Here is a 17,961-nt window from a genome sequence, read left to right as displayed (position 1 = left end):
TTAGCCTGCATAGGGGCCGGACACTCTCCTCTGACCCCGGTCTCCCCAGCGGAGCCCCCTCTGCCCTCCTTACTGTGGTCTTGGGCCGAGGGCTACCCATGCTCCTCTGGACCTCGTCAGCCACGTTGACCCGCAGGTAGGTGTTGGGCGTGTTGAGCCAGCGGGTCTTCTCCTTCTGCTGCTTCTGGGCATGCTGCCGCAGGGCAGGCACTGGGGCGCCGTCCTCCTCAAACACGAAGGCAGTGACCGTGGCTGGTATCTCCACCTCACTTTTGTGTTTGGTTTTCTCTTGAACGAAGGGATAGCGGTAGGTGTAGCCTGTTCTGTAACCCTGAAAAGAACAAAAACAGAACCACTTAAGGTAGGGAAAATGGTCAATAACATGCCAGCTGGCCGGCCCACACACTTCACCCCCTTCCATCTAAAGGACTCAGTTTAACCCAAAGTCTCCATAATAAAATCCAACCCAGGCCTTGCCACACCTCTGGAAGAAAGTGAAATTGTTAGTTGCTCAGTCGTGTCTGACTCTTTGTGACCCCCATGGACTGCAGCCCACCAGGTTCCTCAGTCCACAGGATTCTGCAGGCAAGAATACTGGAGTGGGTTGCTATTTCTTTCTGCAGGGGATCTTCCCCACCCAGGGACTGAACCCAGGTCTCCCGCATTGCAGGCAGATTCTCTACTTGTTCCCTGTCATGGTCCCCCAACCCTTCCTTTCCTCCACTCCAACAAGCCCTTTGAGCAGGGGTGAGAAAGTCGCCAAAATCTTGTGGACCAGACAGAGCTCCAGCTTTGGGTCTGGTCCAGTAGTTGTCAACACACTGGAATCACAAAGGAGCTTTGAAAATATGGATATCCGGGCTCACCTCAGCATTGCCCATTTCACTAGACACTGGTACAATCTGGGCTACAGGACTTCAAAAAGCTTCCTAGCTGATTCGAACAGTAGCCCTCCCTTCCTCAACTCTGAAGTTTCTTGACTATTTCTCTCTTGGGACCCCTGAATTTGACTCGAGAATATCCCTATCTCCTAAGAAGGACCATATCCCTCAAAGGTGGGCTGGAGTTACTTAGAATGTTACTTAGAGTGTTACTTAGAATGAACATTCAGGAATCTCAGCAGCTGCTGGAATAATTCTCAGCTCTACCAGTCATCTTTCTTTAAGTTAAAGTGGCATTAACAATTATGTGGATTACAAAAAAATACATAGCCATGTAGAAAAATTAAGCAATATCAAAAAAACATAAGGAAAATATGGGTTTTATGCAAAATCTCATCCTGAGAGACAACCACTAAAAATCCTTTCAGTCATCTCTTTAAGCATACATATACATATGCACATATGTAAATATACAGGCTATATAATTAATATAATATATATATAATATATAAAACACTATATAAATGGGGCTGTACCATATAAGTGAAGTGAAATCGCTCAGTCGTATCCAACTCTTTGCAACCCCATGGACTGTAGCCTACCAGGTTCCACCATCCATGGAATTTTCCGGGCAAGAATACTGGAGTGGGTTGCCATTTCCTTCTCCAGGAGATCTTCCTGACCCAGGGATTGAACCTGGGTCTCCCACATGGTAGGCATTGTAGGCAGACACTTTACTGTCTGAGCCACCAGGGAAGATCCATATAAGCAGCCTTCTAAAAAACCGATATAATTGACATGTAACATTACCTTAGTTTCAGGTCTACAACACAGTGATTCAATATTTGTATGTATTCTATGCATAACTGAACAACTTTGCTATACACCTGAAACCAACACAGCATTGTAAATCAACTGTGTCACGTTTTAGTCGTTAAATCGTGTCCAGGTCTTTTGTGACCCCATGGACCCCTGCCAGGCTCCTCTGTCCGTGGGATTTCCTAGGCAAGAATACTGGAGTGGCTACTATACTTCAGTTAAAAAGAAATTGTATGTATTGCAAAATGATCACCATGAATCTAGTTGACATCTGGCACCTTACATAGTTATAATAGTTTTTCTTGTGATGAGAACTTTTAAGATCTACTTACTCTTTTAGCAACTTTCAAATATATAACACAGTATTAATAACTACAGCCACCATGCTGTACATTACACCCCCAGGATTACTTATTTTATATATGGAAGCTTTTACCTTTGATCCTTTACCCATTTCTCTCTGCCCCACACCTGGCAGCTACCAATCTGTTCTCTGCATCTACAAGTTTGAACTTTCTGGTTTTGGTTTTGTTTTTTTTTTTTCAATTCCATATATAAATGAGATCATACAGTACTTGTCTTTCTCTGTGTGACTTATTTCACTTAGCATAATCCCCTCAAGTTCCATCCACATTGTTTCAAATGGTTGGAGTTCTTTCTTTTCATAGCTAAATAATGTTCTAATATATATATATATATGCACCACTTTTTCTTTATCCATTCTTCCATCAGTGGATACTTAGGTTGCTTCCATATCTTGGCAATTGTAAGTATTACTACATAATCAGCTTTAAAAGTTGCTTCTCTAGTTCATCAATTCGTCTTGGAGATTTCTTCATGTTACTGAACATAAATACACAGCAACCTTTAAACAACTGCATAATATGCCAGTGAATGTATATATCACAATTTTTATAACCAACACTGGAAGACACTTTTGTTAATTTCAAAACATTATAAACAACCCTGAAATGAGCAATTTTACACTTTTTTCTTTAGGCAGTTAACATAAATGCCTAGTAATGAAAATGACTGAGTCAAAGGGTGCACAGTTTTTACATATTTATTTTAAAGGTTTTTATATATTTATCATGTCCATCTTCCCAGGACACTGAGCCAGTTTGCACTTCTGCCAATTGTGCTGGAGTTCCCAGTTCTCATCTCCTTTCCCCACACTGAATATTGTTGAGGTTTTTAAAAAAGTCATTGGCAGTCAGACAGGTTAAAAGTAAAACCTTCTACTTTTGTTTTGTTCTTTTTTAGATTACTAGTAAGATTGGATATTTAATTACATTTAATGGCCTCGAATATTCTTCCCTTGTAAACTATGTCCTCAGTTCATTTTCCTATTGTGATGTTTATCTTTTCATATTGATTTATTTCTTTTACAGTAAAGATATCGATCTTTTGACTGTCACAGATGTTGCAAATATTTTCCCCATACTGTCTTAAGTTTTGTTTATGGCAGGTGAGGTGGTTTTTTAAAAATGTAAAATTTGAATTTTAATGTAATCATAACTGTCAATATTTGTCATCATGATTTCAGGCTTTCCTGCCATGTTTGACAAGGTCTTTCCCAACATAAAAGCATCAAAAATATTAATCTATGTTTTTAAATCTCTATATGAATTTCCTTTTCATGTTTAAATTTTTGGCAAAGGAGGGATCTATCTTGTTGAAAGGAAAAAGCAGCAAGCCACCCTAGGTTCATTTCCCACAGGGCTAGGAGTCTATCTTTCCCCACAGATTTATAAGATGGCTGTTTCTCCTGTTAAATTTTCATGTATTTGGGATCTATTTCTGGACTCTTTAAGCTGTAGCTCTGATTGGCCTGTCCCTTCTGGACTAATGCCCCTCCCTTCAATGACTAAAGCCTTATCACACTTTACCATGTGGTGGTAATCACTATAGGATTTTCCAAGTCATTCTGAATTTCAACTGAAAGAATATTTTGCTAAGTCCTTATATCTTGCTCCACTTTTGAGGAAATTACATTGAGTTTATTGATTAACTTGGAAGCCTCTTTACCCTACTGAAGCTTTTAACCAAGAATAAATTACAGCTCTTCACTGATTTAAGGTTTTCTCTGATGTCTATTGGTAAAATTTTACAGCTGTCTTTAAAGGGCGTCTGCTTAAAACTTTATGATGTTGCTACATTTACAAATAGGATTATTTCCTCTCATATTTTCACATACATTATTATATGTTAAAATACAAAAAAGCTACTAATTTTTACACATATTTTTATAATTGACCACTTTAAATGCACTCATTTTTTTTTAATTGGAGGATAATTGCTTTACAATGCTGTGTTTGTTTTTACCATACAACAACATGAATCTATAAGTATATATATATGTCCCCTACCTCTTGAACCTCCCTCCTAGCCCCCACCCCATCCCACCCCACTAGGCTGTCCCAGAGCATGGGGTTGAGCTCCCTGTGTTATGTGGGAAGATAGCAACTTCCCATTAGCTATCTATTTCACATGCGGTAAATATATGCTTCAGGGCCACTCTCTCAATTCGTCCCACTCTCCTTCCCCTACTGTGTTCATAAGTCTATTCTCTGTGTCTCTATTTCTGCTCTGCAAATAGGTACATCAGTGCCATTTTTCTAGATTCCATATATATGCATTAATATACGATATTTTCTGACTTACTGACTGACTTTCTTTCTGACTTACTTTCCTTTATATAACAGGCTCTAGGTTCATTCTGCATTGGAGAAGGAAATGGCAACCCACTCCAGTGTTCTTGCCTGGAGAATCACAGGGACGGGGGAGCCTGGTGGGCTGCCGTCTATGGGGTCGCACAGAGTCGGACACAACTGAAGTGACTTAGCATAGCATAGCATAGCATAGGTTCATTCACCTCACTAGAACTGACTCAAATTTGTTCCTTTTTATAGCTGAGAAATATTCCCTTGTATGTATGTACAGGGCTTTACAGGTGGAGCTAGTGGTAAAGAACCCGCTTGCCAATACAGGAGACAGAGGTGTGGGTTGGATCCCTGGGTCGGGAAGATCCCCTGGAGGAGGACGTGGCAACCCACTCCAGTATTCTTGCTTATATCTTGCTTATATTCTTGTTTCTATCTGTTGATGGACATCTAGGCTGCTTTCATGTCCTAGTTGTTGTAAACAGTGCTGCAATGAACATTGGGGTACATGTGTCTTTTTCAATTATGATTTTCTCAGGGTATATGCCCAGTAGTGGGATTGCTGGGTCATATGGTAGTTTTATTCCTAGTTTGTTTTTTTTTTTAAATCTCTGTACTGTTCTCCATATGGCTGTATCAATTTACATTCCCATCAACTGTGCAAGAATGTCTCCTTTTCTCCACATCCTCTCCAGCATTTATTATTTGTAGATATTTTGATGATGGCCATTCTGACTGGTGTGAGGTGATTCCTCATGGTAGTTTTTATTTGCATTTCCCTAATAATGAGCAATTTTGAGCAATTTTTCATGTTTTACTGGCCATTCATATGTCTTCTTTAGAGAAATGTCTGTTTAGGTCTTCTGCCCATTTTTTTATTTATTTATTTTTTTGTTTGTTTGTTTTTCTGATATTGAGCTGCATGAGCTGCTTGTATATTTTGGAGGTTAATCCTTTGTCATTTGCTTCATTTGCAATTATTTTCTCCCATTCTAAAGGTTGTCTTTTCATCTTGTTTATGGTTTCTTTTGCTGTGCAAAAGCTTTTAATTTTAATTAGGTCTCATTTGTTTGTTTTCATTTTTATTTCCATTACTTTAGGAGGTGGATCATAGAGGATCTTGCTGCAATTTATGTCCAAAAATGTTCTGCCTATGTTTTTTACTCTAAGAGTTTTATAGCTTCTGGTCTTACATTTAGGTCTTTAATCCATTTTGAGTTTATTTGTATTTATGGTGTTAGGACAAGTTCTAATTTCATTCTTTCACATGGAGCTGTCAGTTTTCCTAGCACTAGTTATTGAAGAGACTATCTTTTCTCCATTGCATATTTTTGCCTCCTTTGTCAAAAATAAAGTGCCCACAGGTGTGTGGATTTCTGGGCTTTCTATCTTGCTCCATTAGTCTATATTTCTGTTTTGTGCCAGTACCATACTGTCTTGATGACTATAGCCTTGTAGTATAGTCTGAAGTCAAGAAGGTTGATTCCACCAGCTCCATTTTTCTTTCTCAAGATTGCTTTAGCTATTTGGGGTCTTTTGTGTTTCCATACAAATTGTGAAATTTTCTGTTCCAGTTCTCTGAAAAATGCCATGTAATTTTGATAGGTATGGCATTGAATCTGTAGATGGCTTTGGATAGTTTAGTCATTTTCACAATATTGAGTCTTCTAATCCAAGAACATAATATATCTCCCCATCTGTTTGTATTATCTTTGATTTCTTTCATGAGTGTCTTATAGTTTTTGGTATACAGGTATTTTGTCTCCTTAGGTAGGTTTATTCTTAGGTGTTTTATTCTCTCTCTCTCTCTCTTTTTTTTTTTTTCCAATGGTGAATGTGATTGATTCCTTAATTTCTCTTTCTGATTTGTCATTGTTCATGTGTAGGAATGCAAGGTACTTCTGTGTATTGATTTTTTTACCCTGTGACTTTACTAAATTCATTGATTAGCTCTAGTAACTTTCTGATAGTATCTTATAGGGTTTTCTATGTATAGTATCATGCCATCTGCAAACAGTGAGAGTTTTACTTCTTCTTTTCCAATCTGGATTCCTTTTATTTCTCTTTCTTCTCTGATTGCCATGGCTAGGACGTCCAAAACTATGCTGAATAAAAGTGATGAGAGTGGGCATCCTTGTCTTGTTCCTGATGTTAGAGAAATGCTTTCAGTTTTCCACCATTGAAAATAATATTTGCTGTGGGTCTGTCATATATGGCCCTTATTAAGTTGAAGCAGGTTCCTTCCATGCCCATGTTCTGAAGAGTTTTTGTCATAAGCAGATGCTGAATTTTGTTGAAAGCTTTTTCTGTATCCACTGAGATTATCAAATGATTTTTATCTTTAAATTTATTAATGTGGTGTATCACATTGATGGATTGGTGTACACTGAAGAATCCTTGCATCCCTGGGACAAAGTTGATTTGATCATGGTATTGCTTCAGTTCAGTCGCTCATTCGTGTCCGACTCCTTGCGACCCCATGCCAGGCCTCCCTGTCCATCACCATCTCCCGGAGTTCACTCAGACTCATGTCCATCGAGTCAGTGATGCCATCCAGCCATCTCATCCTCTGTCATCCCCTTCTCCTTCTGCCCCCAGTCCCTCCCAGCGTCAGAGTCTTTTCCAATGAGTCAACTCTTCGCATGAGGTGGCCAAAGCACTGGAGTTTCAGCTTTAGCATCATTCGCTCCAAAGAAATCCCAGGGCTGATCTCCTTTAGAATGGACTGGTTGGATCTCCTTGCAGTCCAAGGGACTCTCAAGAGTCTTCTCCAACACCACAGTTCAAAAGCATCAATTCTTCGGTGCTCAGCCTTCTTCACAGTCCAACTCTCACATCCATACATGACCAATGTAAAAACCATAGTCTTGACTAGACGGACCTTTGTTGGCAAAGTAATGTCTCTGCTTTTGAATATGCTATCTAGGTTGGTCATAACTTTCCTTCCAAAGAGTAAGCGTCTTTTAATTTCATGGCTGCAGTCACCATCTGCAGTGATAGGATTCTTTTAATGTGTTGTTGGATTCTGTTTGCTAGAATTTTGTTGAGGATTTTTGCATCTATGTAATTTTCTTTTTGTGTGTGAAGTCTGGTTTTGGTATCAGGGTGATGGTGGTTTCATAGAATGAGTTTGGAAGTGTTCCTTCCTCTTCCATTTCTTGAAAAAGTTTGAGAAGGCTAGACATTAGCTCTTCTCTAAATATTTGATAGAATTAACCTGTGAAGCCATCTGGCCCTCAGCTTTTGTTTTTTGGGAGATTTTTTAACACCATTTCTACTACAGTGCTTGTAATTTATCTGTTCATAATTTCTATTTCTTCCTGTTTAGTCTTGGAAGGTTTAACTTTTCTAAGAATTTGTCCATTTCTTCCAGGTTGTCCATTTTATTGGCATATATTGCTCATAGTAGGTGTCTTATTATCCTTTGTATTTCTGCATTGTCTGTTGTAACCTCTCCTTTTTCATTTCTAATTGTGTTGATTTGAGTCTTCTCCCTTTTTTTTCTCGATATGCACTCATTATTTCTAATTTTTCTCAGTTGATTCTTTTGAACCTTAGAGGTAGGTAGGTGTACTAACTATAAAGAAGAGTGATTTTGTTTTCTTTACAACATGTACACCTCTTATTTTTAGATCTCACTGCTTTGAATTGATTTCCAGTATTATTCTTGAACAACATTAAATAATAGTGCTGAGAACAGAATCATTGTTTAGTTTCAAAATTTAATGGAAATTCTTCTAGTGTTTCACCATGATACTGGTGTTTGTTTTGACAAAATAAAAAAAGGTAATTTTAATCATATTAAATAAATGACTTCCTATCCTACTTAACACCTATTATTTTTATAAATCGAGATTACATTTTTATCAAAGACCTTTTGATCTCAAAGTGATCCATAGGTTTTTATCCTTTGACTCATCGATATCATGAAATATATTTAGATTTATAATATTAAACCATCCTTCAATACAAGGAACGAACCCTCACTTGGTTATCATGTAATATTATTCTAATATTATGCCAGATACTATTTGCTAGTTTTCATGCAGCATTTTTCATCAGCTCAAAGTGAGATTGTCTGAATGTGTTATAATTGTTATGACTTGGTTTCCTTCTCTCACTCTTCTCTGCCACAGTTTAAACAGCATAGGAATAGTCTGTTTCTTAAAGGTTTGAGGGAATTTCTGCATGAAACCATTTGGTCCTGGTGCTTTATTCAGCCACAGAGTACTCAACACACAAATGTTAATAGGAGTTGTATTTTCATTGTGGACTGTACCTTTTAGTACTATAAAGTTACCCTCGTGGTCAGCCCTGTAATAAACTGGTGATGATTTGGAGGAACTGGAAGCAAAAAGGAAAGGATTAATTATTGCAAGGACCCAGACATAATAACGAAAGGGTCCAAATTAGTAGCAGTGAGGAGGACGGGAAATAATACAGGAATGCTACAGAAATAGGGCTCATCTTCACTCTTCTGAGCAATCTGGGAAGTCATAGCCTCTTCTTGCACTTAGTTCCTCACTGTATATGCTTTCCTCTTATTCTTGAATTGTTTCCTGTTTATGTCATATGTCATCAATTAAACTGTTAGTTCCAGAAGGAAGGATGTCTTATACTGCTTTTGGATTCTTTAAAGCCCAATCTAGTCATATATCAGTTAATTTTTTACCTGATTGCTTGCTTGATTCATCACAATAGGAATAGTGTTGTAATGCTGTTTATCGGGAATAGGGAAATCAAAGCTATTATGTTTTCTGCATTAAAATCATGAGATTAGAAGGATACAGAGCTAACTGCAAAAGAGGAGTAAACCAAGCCACAATATGAGAGAGGCTCTGTGGTCCTGCTTTTTGCTGAATTACCACCTCACACGCCAACCAGTAGCTTCCTACCCCTTCTCCAAAAGGCACCCAGCAGTGCAGCATCCACAGCCCTTGGAAAGGGAGTGGCAGAGGCCATTGTTTGAGAAGACTCAAGTACTATTAGCGTGACCACAAACTCTTAGTCAAGTTGCCACTCAAGGGGCTTTAACAACTGAATTGTGATGCTGGCAGTTCTCACATCTACTGAGTGCTTCATACTGACTGGTTTTGGGGGGGCCAAGCCACAAAGGACTGGTCTCGAAGGACAATGGCAGGAGACTCACCAGATTGTCCAGCATCCTCATGAGGGCCTCGAACTCGTGCTCCCCCAGCCGGCTCTTCCGCATGGGCCCGAAGGTGCCCCCTGCCCACTGCACAGAGCCCACCTCATGAGGCCGCTGCTTCTCCTGTTCCAGCAGGATGAGGTTCTCCACACCCCCCGCGCTGGACAGAGCAGACACCTGTGGCAATGAGCAGAAAGCCGTCAGCTCACACACGTGCGTGTGTGTGTACACCCACAACCCTTGTGCTCCTGTGCGTAACAGAGAATGGGGATCAGGGAAGGTTAGAAACAGAAATCTCCGGAAAACTGAGTTGTATTTGGCTTTTTCCTCCCAGAGGAAAGCCGCTCCAAACCTGTGGGGCATGTGCCCATTCCCAAGGAAAAAGGTATTAGTATTTCTGTCCTAATGTCAGTTTTTAGGGAGACATAGCAAGTGTTAGGAGAAAGCAATGGCACCCCACTCCAGTACTCTGGCCTGGAAAATCCCATGGACAGAGGAGCCTGGTGGGCTGCAGTTCATGGGGTCGCTAAGTCGGACACGACTGAGCGACTTCACTTTCACTTTTCACTTTCATGCGTTGGAGAAGGAAATGGCAACCCACTCCAGTGTTCTTGCCTGGAGAATCACAGGGACGGGGGAGCCTGGTGGGCTGCCGTCTATGGGGTAGCACAGAGTCAGACCTGACTGAAGCGACTTAGCAGCAGCAGCAGCAGCAGGAAATGTTAAATCTTGAGAATAACACAGCACAGAGGACTGAAAAGTTACCTGGCACAGAGGCCAACTTCAAGCTGTGATTATTTCCAGGAAACAAGGAAATTTGAGAAAAAGAGACTTCAATTCTTGTCTATAATATTTTACTTCTCCAAGAAGAAAAGGCTGTTGATATTTGTTAAGTCTGGTGGGTGGAGAGTGAGTATTGTATTATTCTCTGTATTTTTCTGTTTCTGAAATATCTCCCCTTAAAAAACAAGTCACTTGAAAGAAATAAGCTGGCTTCTAGGCCAACAAAATATGAGTATGGCCTGTTGGGATGAATTAACAGGTCTAAAGGAAGAACATCCTCCATAATGGGCTTAGTCAGTCAAGGAACCCCAGAAAAAGGAGACAGATGAACAGATGACAGGCACAGCCAGGCTCTGTATAGGGCTCAGAAAACTTTCACCAACAGACTTAGAGTGTTTGCTCCACTGTCAAGGCTCCATGGGGAGGCAACCATACAGGTAACCAGAAGCAATGGACTTTGGGTTTTAGCGCAAGAGGTATGTATATAAAACAGGCAGTTTTAGAGTGATCCTAAAAACATTCATGAATCCAACTAATCTTATTTCTAATTCCATGCTCATCTGAAAGTACATTTTATTTACACCCCATATCTGCCAGCCAGATACAATTGGCTATGATGTGGCTTCTTGGGTAAGTCCAGACACAGAGAGAGAATGGTGGATTCCAAGTATTGTAAGTATTGAAGCTGAAGTTTTGTACTGCCCATCAAGACCCTTCCCCAGTAGCTCAGCTGGTAAAGAATCCGCCTGCAATGCAGGAGACTCCAGTTTGATTCCTGGGTCAGGAAGATCCCCTGGAGAAGGGACAGGATACCCACGCCAGTATTCTTGGGCTTCCCTGGTGGCTCAGATGGTAAAGAATCCACCTGCAATGTGGGAGACCTGGGTTTGAGTCCTGGGTTGGGAAGAGCCCTGGAGGAGGGCATGGAAACTCTCTCCAGTATTCTTGTTTGGAGAATCCCCATGGATAGAGGAGCCTGGGAGGCTACAATCCATAGCATCACAAAGAGTCAAACACGACTGAGCAACTAAGCACAGCATCAAGACCCTAGTGTTCTGATTAATATTTGTTACTCGCTGTAAACCCGCTTGTTATGGGGGAACAGCTCTGATTATTTAAACTTTCAGTGTTCCAGTTTTTATGTCAGTTATTGTTTTATTGAAGATGAAAGAAATCGATGTAGCCTGATGAGAAACCCAGGCGGATGAAGCCTGAGGATCCTGGACATACTCCAGAGAGTATTAGAGTCCCCAGTGTAACATACAGCCCCATGAGACTTCCTGGAGGTCAGCCAGGCAACCTTCACAGTGACCCCCCAACACTCTGTGAAGAGGAAGAAGTAGGAACAAGCATCCTCTTCATCCAAGGCATGTGTCCCATAGAAGCCTCCATTTTTAGCTTAAAAAGATGACTCCAAACCCTGCAAATATAGACACCTAGAGGCCATTTATTCCACACTCTCACAAAAAATAAGAGTCCTTATCTAATATTCCTAGAAGGTGTCAGCTCCATGCTTGAAGAGGCAGCCTAAAGTATTATTGTCCAAATGTTAGAAGGGTTACAATGAGATGGTAGAGATTACATTGAGCTGAAATCTACCGTTTTATCATGTTCATTCATTGGTCCCAGCTCTGCCCTCTGCTGCCCTGTTCTCTAATTCTGAAGTCCCTCACACCCGGCACTGAGGCTGAGCATGTGGGAATACACTCTTGAAGATAGCAAATCCTAGCTGGTTGATCAATTACCACATTCATCCTGGACTCCTACCTGGTCAAGGCAGGCTTTAGCCCTGGGACCCTGAAACCTTGACTCGAAGTGCTAGCTCCCTGGGGAGAGGCCCCAGCCTGTCAACTGACCTTTCCCACCAGCCTTTACTGCCCTGAGAGGCAGTGTGATGTAGTATTTAAGACATAGAACTTGGGTACCAGGCTGCCTGAGTTTGGATCCTGGCTTTGCCACCTACTTGCTGTGTAACTTTGAGCAGCTATTTACCCTTCCTGTAAAATGAAAATAGTATATTGACCTCATGAGATTTATTTAAGGTATTCCTAAAGCTCTTAGAACAGCACCTGGTACATAAAGAGTGGCATAGAAACACTTATGAAAAACAAATTCTGAGGCTTTACCATGGAACGCTGAGAGGCAGTGCCCCGGGGACTGGTCATTTGTGGAGGAGGAGAGAACTGCCCACTTCCTTGCAAGAGCTGCCTCCTCCCCCCTCCCTCTTCCCCTCTGCGTTTCCATGGCGATGGGTAGCACATGGAGAGTTGCCTGAGCTGCTTCTCATGTGCCTGTAAGCAGAGCAGGTAGCCACCTCTCTGAGCAGAGGATGACCCAGTTTCCTGGAACCCCAAATGGATGGAAAGCAAAGAGAATGCTGTCCCCAGGAGAGAGGAACAGGCTCTTAGCCTTGAACCACTGAAATGACCACAGACACATTTGCTTATTTGCCAAGGTCACTGAGAGAGAAAATTAGTCCCATGATGCAAGCAGAACTCCAGTGCAGGTCATCCATCTGGAAACGTCCCTTTCAGGGGCTGCAGTCCCAACAGCTCTGCAGGCTGCTGGCACCTGTTCTCTTCTGAGCCTTACTCCACCCACACCCTTCATCGATCTCTCCTGTTTTTCTTCTACTCCTTCCAGTTCATTTCTCCCTCTAGAAGCCTTCCTGCTCCACTCACTGAAAAAAGACACTGGAGCCTTTCTTGGGGTTATCTGCCCCCATTGCCTGATGCACTTTATAAAAGTCGCATCAAACCAGTCCCAACTGAAAAGAACGTGACAGCAGGCAGGGCCAAGAGGAGCAGCAGGGGCTGTCCAGGAGAGTGGCGGGCAGCTCGGCCCTTCATCTAGCCGAAGGCCCAGCTAGATGGACTTCCTCCCTTTGGTTAAATAGCACAGGGGCCCTTTCTGGGGATCTAGAGCCTATGGCGGAGAAGGCACTGGCAACCCACTCCAGTACTCTTGCCTGGAAACTGCCATGGACGGAGGAGCCTGGTAGGCTGCAGTCCATGGGGTCGCTAGAGTCAGACACGACTGAGCGACTTCACTTTCACTTTTCACTTTCATGCATTGGAGAAGGAAATGGCAACCCACTCCAGTGTTCTTGCCTGGAGAATCCCAGGGATGGGGGAGCCCGGTGGGCTGCCGTCTATGGGGTTGCACAGGGTCGGACACGACTGATGTGACTTAGCAGCAGCAGAGCCTACGGAGGCATAGTCTATCCATTCATTTTTAGGGCTGGGCTATCTTTGCAAGGAGATAAGGCTTTATCATTTTGTCATAGAAGCCTCCTTCTATGAGATCTTTGCAAGGAGATGAGGCTTTATCATTTTCTCATAGAAGCCTCCTTCTGCAGAAAAATGGGAAACTCTTCAGAGTTCAGATGTGGAGAACAGAAAGTGGGCTTATCAGAAGCTCTGCCAGGTTCTAACATCATCCAGGGGTCAGAGTTCAGGGCCAGGATCATTGGATGGGGGGAGGGGTCACCTCTTCATCACTGTCCTCTCAACTTATCCTTTAAAAACCACTGAGAAAGGTCCCACTTGTACAGCTTTCACTAGTGATGCTTTTGGGATTACTCCCATTCTTCCTGCATAGTGACCAAGAGAAGGGTGAGCAGTCTTCCTTGGGACACTGCTCTGCCAGGAGAGGGCAGACAGGACCCCACAAGGGATGCAAAGCCCTGACTCATCCTGGAGCAGCTGGCCTCCCCTGTCAACTGAGTCCTGACAATACCATCAGCAACACCTCTCCTTGTCTGAAAGGCCATCCTCACAAGGTCTCTATAGACCCAGTTCTACAGCTGAGGAAACAGGAAATGGAGGCTTGCAGGGGGAAAGTCCCTGACCCAAGGACACAGATACCAGGGCTGGGAAGGATGGAGCCCAGTCAGTTGTGCAAGACCCTCCTACTCACCCCTGACAGCTTGCTGCACTGGAAGGAGCATGTGCTTGGCTTATCCACCTTGTTATTTGATAAAACTGCAGGATGTGTGTTTTCCTATTGCTTCTCCACCCACCCTCTATCTCATCCTTTACCAGTTAGGAGGACCACACCACAGGCTCCCTGGACTTCACCCTGGGGCTTCCCTGGTGCCAGGCCTGCCATGCCAACACTCCACCTGGGCCTTCTCTCCATTTCTCTTTCTGGACTTGACCACATTCAGGGTCGTTGCAAGCTAAGCAAAGAAAAGCAGACCTACCTGGGTGGTGTTTGTGAGGGGACACCCCAGGTAACACAGGAGCATGGAACAGTCCTCCTGCTGTCCTACTGGTGAGCCCAGGCATCTTCCTGCCCTCAACACTGACCCCCAAGAGCTGGGTGCTGGTTGTTGGACAAGAGTGATAAAAAATTTTAAATCTGCAAAACTAAGTGTGAAACTTTAGAAGGATAAGGCAGAGAAGCAGAGTGAGGCTCCACTAAAGGTCTCCTTAAATCACAGCGCAGGGGGCCACCACCATTACCCCTTGACCCCTACCGGAGCCCCTCCTGGGCCCGCTGTCCAGATGAACATGCTTACCTGTATCTCACACGCAGCCTGTAGGTGGAAGATCTTATAAAATGCCTCCTCCACGGTATCACCCAGAGCAACCACTCCATGGTTTCTTAGCACCAGGATCTGTACGGGAGCAAACAGCCAATTGACACTTTCAGCCTTCTAAACTTCAGTCAAGAGGGAGAGATTTTTCATTTTATTCAGATCATTTTCCATATCCCATCCTGGAGCACCTGCCCCCTAGTTCCTCACTCACTCTCCCTATGCAAAACCCAATGCAACCCCCATGAGTTTTAATATCCACCCACAAGAATGCTTAAGGCATATACCCGAAGAAATGGAAGATGCTTTTTAAAACTGAGACTGAATAGCTTGGTGGATTTCTTTGGGCAAGGCTTGGGTTTTTAGGCCCTGAGAGCTTAGAAGTCTGAAAAATGAATGGTATGTCAAAGTGAATAAATGTATTTGCTGTTAAATACAAAGGTCCGACTTGTCCCCTGTAACTGGGTTGACTTGTGAGTCAAATCCAAGGGAGTGATCCGCGAGAGATGATCCTGCATACACAGGTGAGTTGGGTCACCTCTCTGGCCCCCAGGCTTCCTCCACATGAACTCTGTGGGGCCTGGCAGCTCTAAGATCCTACAGTTCTGTGAAAGAGGCCATAGCAACCTTTTATTCTATCTCACTAGAGGAAATAGAAACCTAAAGAAATTGAAAGTCTCCCAGCTAATTAGGGGCAGAGTTGGAACCCAGGCCGCCCCTGATGGTGCAGTGTTTTTGACTCAGCCGGGGGCAGGCAGATCTAAAAGGGGGGAAAACAGAAATAAATTTACACCAAGGTCCAGGTGCACCCTCCCTTCTTGGTTGGTTTCATCCTTAAGGATGTTCTGAGTAAAACCCAGGTGACACCCACCTGGGGGCTGGGATGCAGACCCAAGCATCAGATCTGTCCTCCAGTACCTGGGCTGAGGCCCAGTGGCCTAGTCCTCACATCCATTCTTGCTGAAAACTGCTGGAGTTTTTTTCCTCTTAAGAGCCACAGAGATGGGAAGAGACTATGACTCTCACTCACAAAAGATTTTACAGATAGCAAACACCCCTTGTCTTTTTGTAGCATTTCAGGGTTATGAACATCACCCCTCTCCTGGCTCTGCTCATGAGGTTTCAGAGGATGGCAGGAGAGGGTAGCAGGGATTTCTGCTCCATGTTAGAGATGGGAAGACAGGGACTCTCAAATGGGAGATGACTCCAGCGGCAGCAAGGAAGGGGGAAAGCACCCATCAAGCCAGGCTTGGCTCTGAAACTTCCCCTTCTAAGCTCACCAGCCCTGATTATGTGCTGTTATAAAATAGGTCTTTGGACTTAAATCAAGCAATAATAATGAGATTCTGTTCTGTCAAGTTATCAAAAAAATAATAATAATAAATAAGGGATAACACCCAAGTTTGAGGAGACTATAGAAAAATGGCATTCTCATACATACTGGCCTCGTCCGGAGGAGAGGGAAGTTTGTTACTATGCAGAGTAATAAGTTAAACTATGCATCCTTTAGAAAGCAAACACAAAGATGTAGCAGAAGAAATTTTCATCATGGAATTGTTTATGTTAAAAGAAAATTCGAGGAGAAAAATCTTTTCAATGTCCAACCATAGAGGACTGTTCAGGTAAATGATGGCACAGCCATTCATATGGTGACATGTAATTTAAAATAGTGATTAGAAAGTATTTTAATAACTTACAGAGGAGTTGACTGCATATTGCTAAGGGGAAAGAAGAGTTTTACAATCCTAGTTTTGTAAATCTACGTGAATAGATATGGGAGTGTGCATCAAAATCGAAGGGTAGGGTGAAAGATTATTTCCTTTCTTTTGTTGCTCTTGTTTATCTGCAACTTATAAACATTTTCCAATGAATATTTATCCCTTTTGTGATGTGGGTTTTTGACAACCCCTCCCAGAGCATCTTCCTAGAACAGCTGAGCCGAACCTTGCAGGTGGGTCCAAGGCACTTCTGCAGGTTGATCCGATCAGCTTCCTGCTCCATCTCGCCATTGAAGTCATAATATGCCATGTCCCCCACCAGCAGGGCATCATGGGACACAGGCAGGAGGCCGCACTTCATGGCTGACACCTTCAGTGAGATGACAAATGGTTAGCGCACCCCACCCTCCCCGCCCCCTGCCCCTCTGTCACAGTCGCCCTCTCCTCAGATGGCCCAGTCAAGCTCTGTCTGGGCACAGGCAGCAGTGAAGCAGGGTCCAGGGTCCAGGGGGTGGGTTGGTAGAGATCTTCAGCCTTGGCTGCAGAAACAGCCACGACTCTTCGCTGACAGGGAGGCCCATTGAGAAGCTCCCATTTTTCTAGCAATGGGGCAATGCAAGTGCCAGGCGAGATGATTAAAATCCAGGCTGTAACCACCATGTGCCAACCCTTGGCCTTTATTAAAAGCAAGGAATGTGTAGCGATTGGGAGAGCCTCTCACCTTCCTTCCGTCATCTTGCCTCTCACGTCAGCCCCAGCTCTGCGGAAATGCATACTTGGCACAAATACATCACATAGCCTTAGTCTAACTTTTGGAAGGTCTGAGTGCTTGTAAACCAGTGTGATTTTGCAGAGAAAAATCACAAGTCAGTGGCAGGTCTGCTCTGCCCCTGTAGGTGTGTGGCCAGGGGATTGGTAAGTTGGGGACTGGGTGTCTGCTGTCTTTCCAGGTGCACTGCAGCACCTCAGGTAGACATAGAGAAATGTCCAGAGACCCTCAGGGGACAGCCTGCTCCTTGATGGTCTTCCCTCTGTTCTCTCTCAGTTCTCTTTGCTCCTGCCTTAGCTCCCAGCCCCCACCCCCATATTGTGAAACACAGTGCAGGTTCCCACCATCTGATCTCATAGCAAGATCTGTCCATGCCAGAGCCTGGGCTAGGAGGCAGGTGCCAGCCTGACCCAGACCAGTTGGGGCCGGTTTGTGTATGCAGCAGCTGGGGGACACAAGGGGGCCGACAGTACACATCTTCACCTTATCTCCCCTCACTGAGACTTCACAGTCAGAAAAATGAGAGGAGGAGATTCCCACATCGGGTGTCCCTCCTCACCTTGGCCTGAGTTCCAGGGAATCTTTACAGAACTGCATTAAATGGTGAGTTTGCTCCTAGCTTGGGGTGGGGGGGGCTTA

The 17,961-nt window shown here is 43.3% G+C and overlaps 1 protein-coding gene across 1 annotated transcript in view; it reads right to left on the bottom strand.

The window, feature by feature from the left end:
- ADD2 (adducin 2) overlaps positions 1-17,961 on the bottom strand; it is a 124,287-nt gene that overhangs the window by 18,161 nt on the left and 88,165 nt on the right. Inside the window, exons 8-11 of the mRNA XM_055539727.1 lie at positions 16,780-16,923; positions 14,818-14,916; positions 9,513-9,689; positions 74-331 (exon numbers count right to left, since the gene is read on the bottom strand). Coding sequence (XP_055395702.1) covers positions 74-331; positions 9,513-9,689; positions 14,818-14,916; positions 16,780-16,923 — 678 coding nt within the window. The remainder of the gene's footprint in view (positions 1-73; positions 332-9,512; positions 9,690-14,817; positions 14,917-16,779; positions 16,924-17,961) is intronic.

This window comes from Bubalus kerabau, chromosome 11 (assembly GCF_029407905.1).
Source record: "Bubalus kerabau isolate K-KA32 ecotype Philippines breed swamp buffalo chromosome 11, PCC_UOA_SB_1v2, whole genome shotgun sequence".
In the NCBI taxonomy this organism is placed as follows: domain Eukaryota; kingdom Metazoa; phylum Chordata; class Mammalia; order Artiodactyla; family Bovidae; genus Bubalus; species Bubalus kerabau.
Note: the sequence above shows the minus strand (reverse complement) of the source record. Positions and strands in the feature narration are given on the sequence as shown.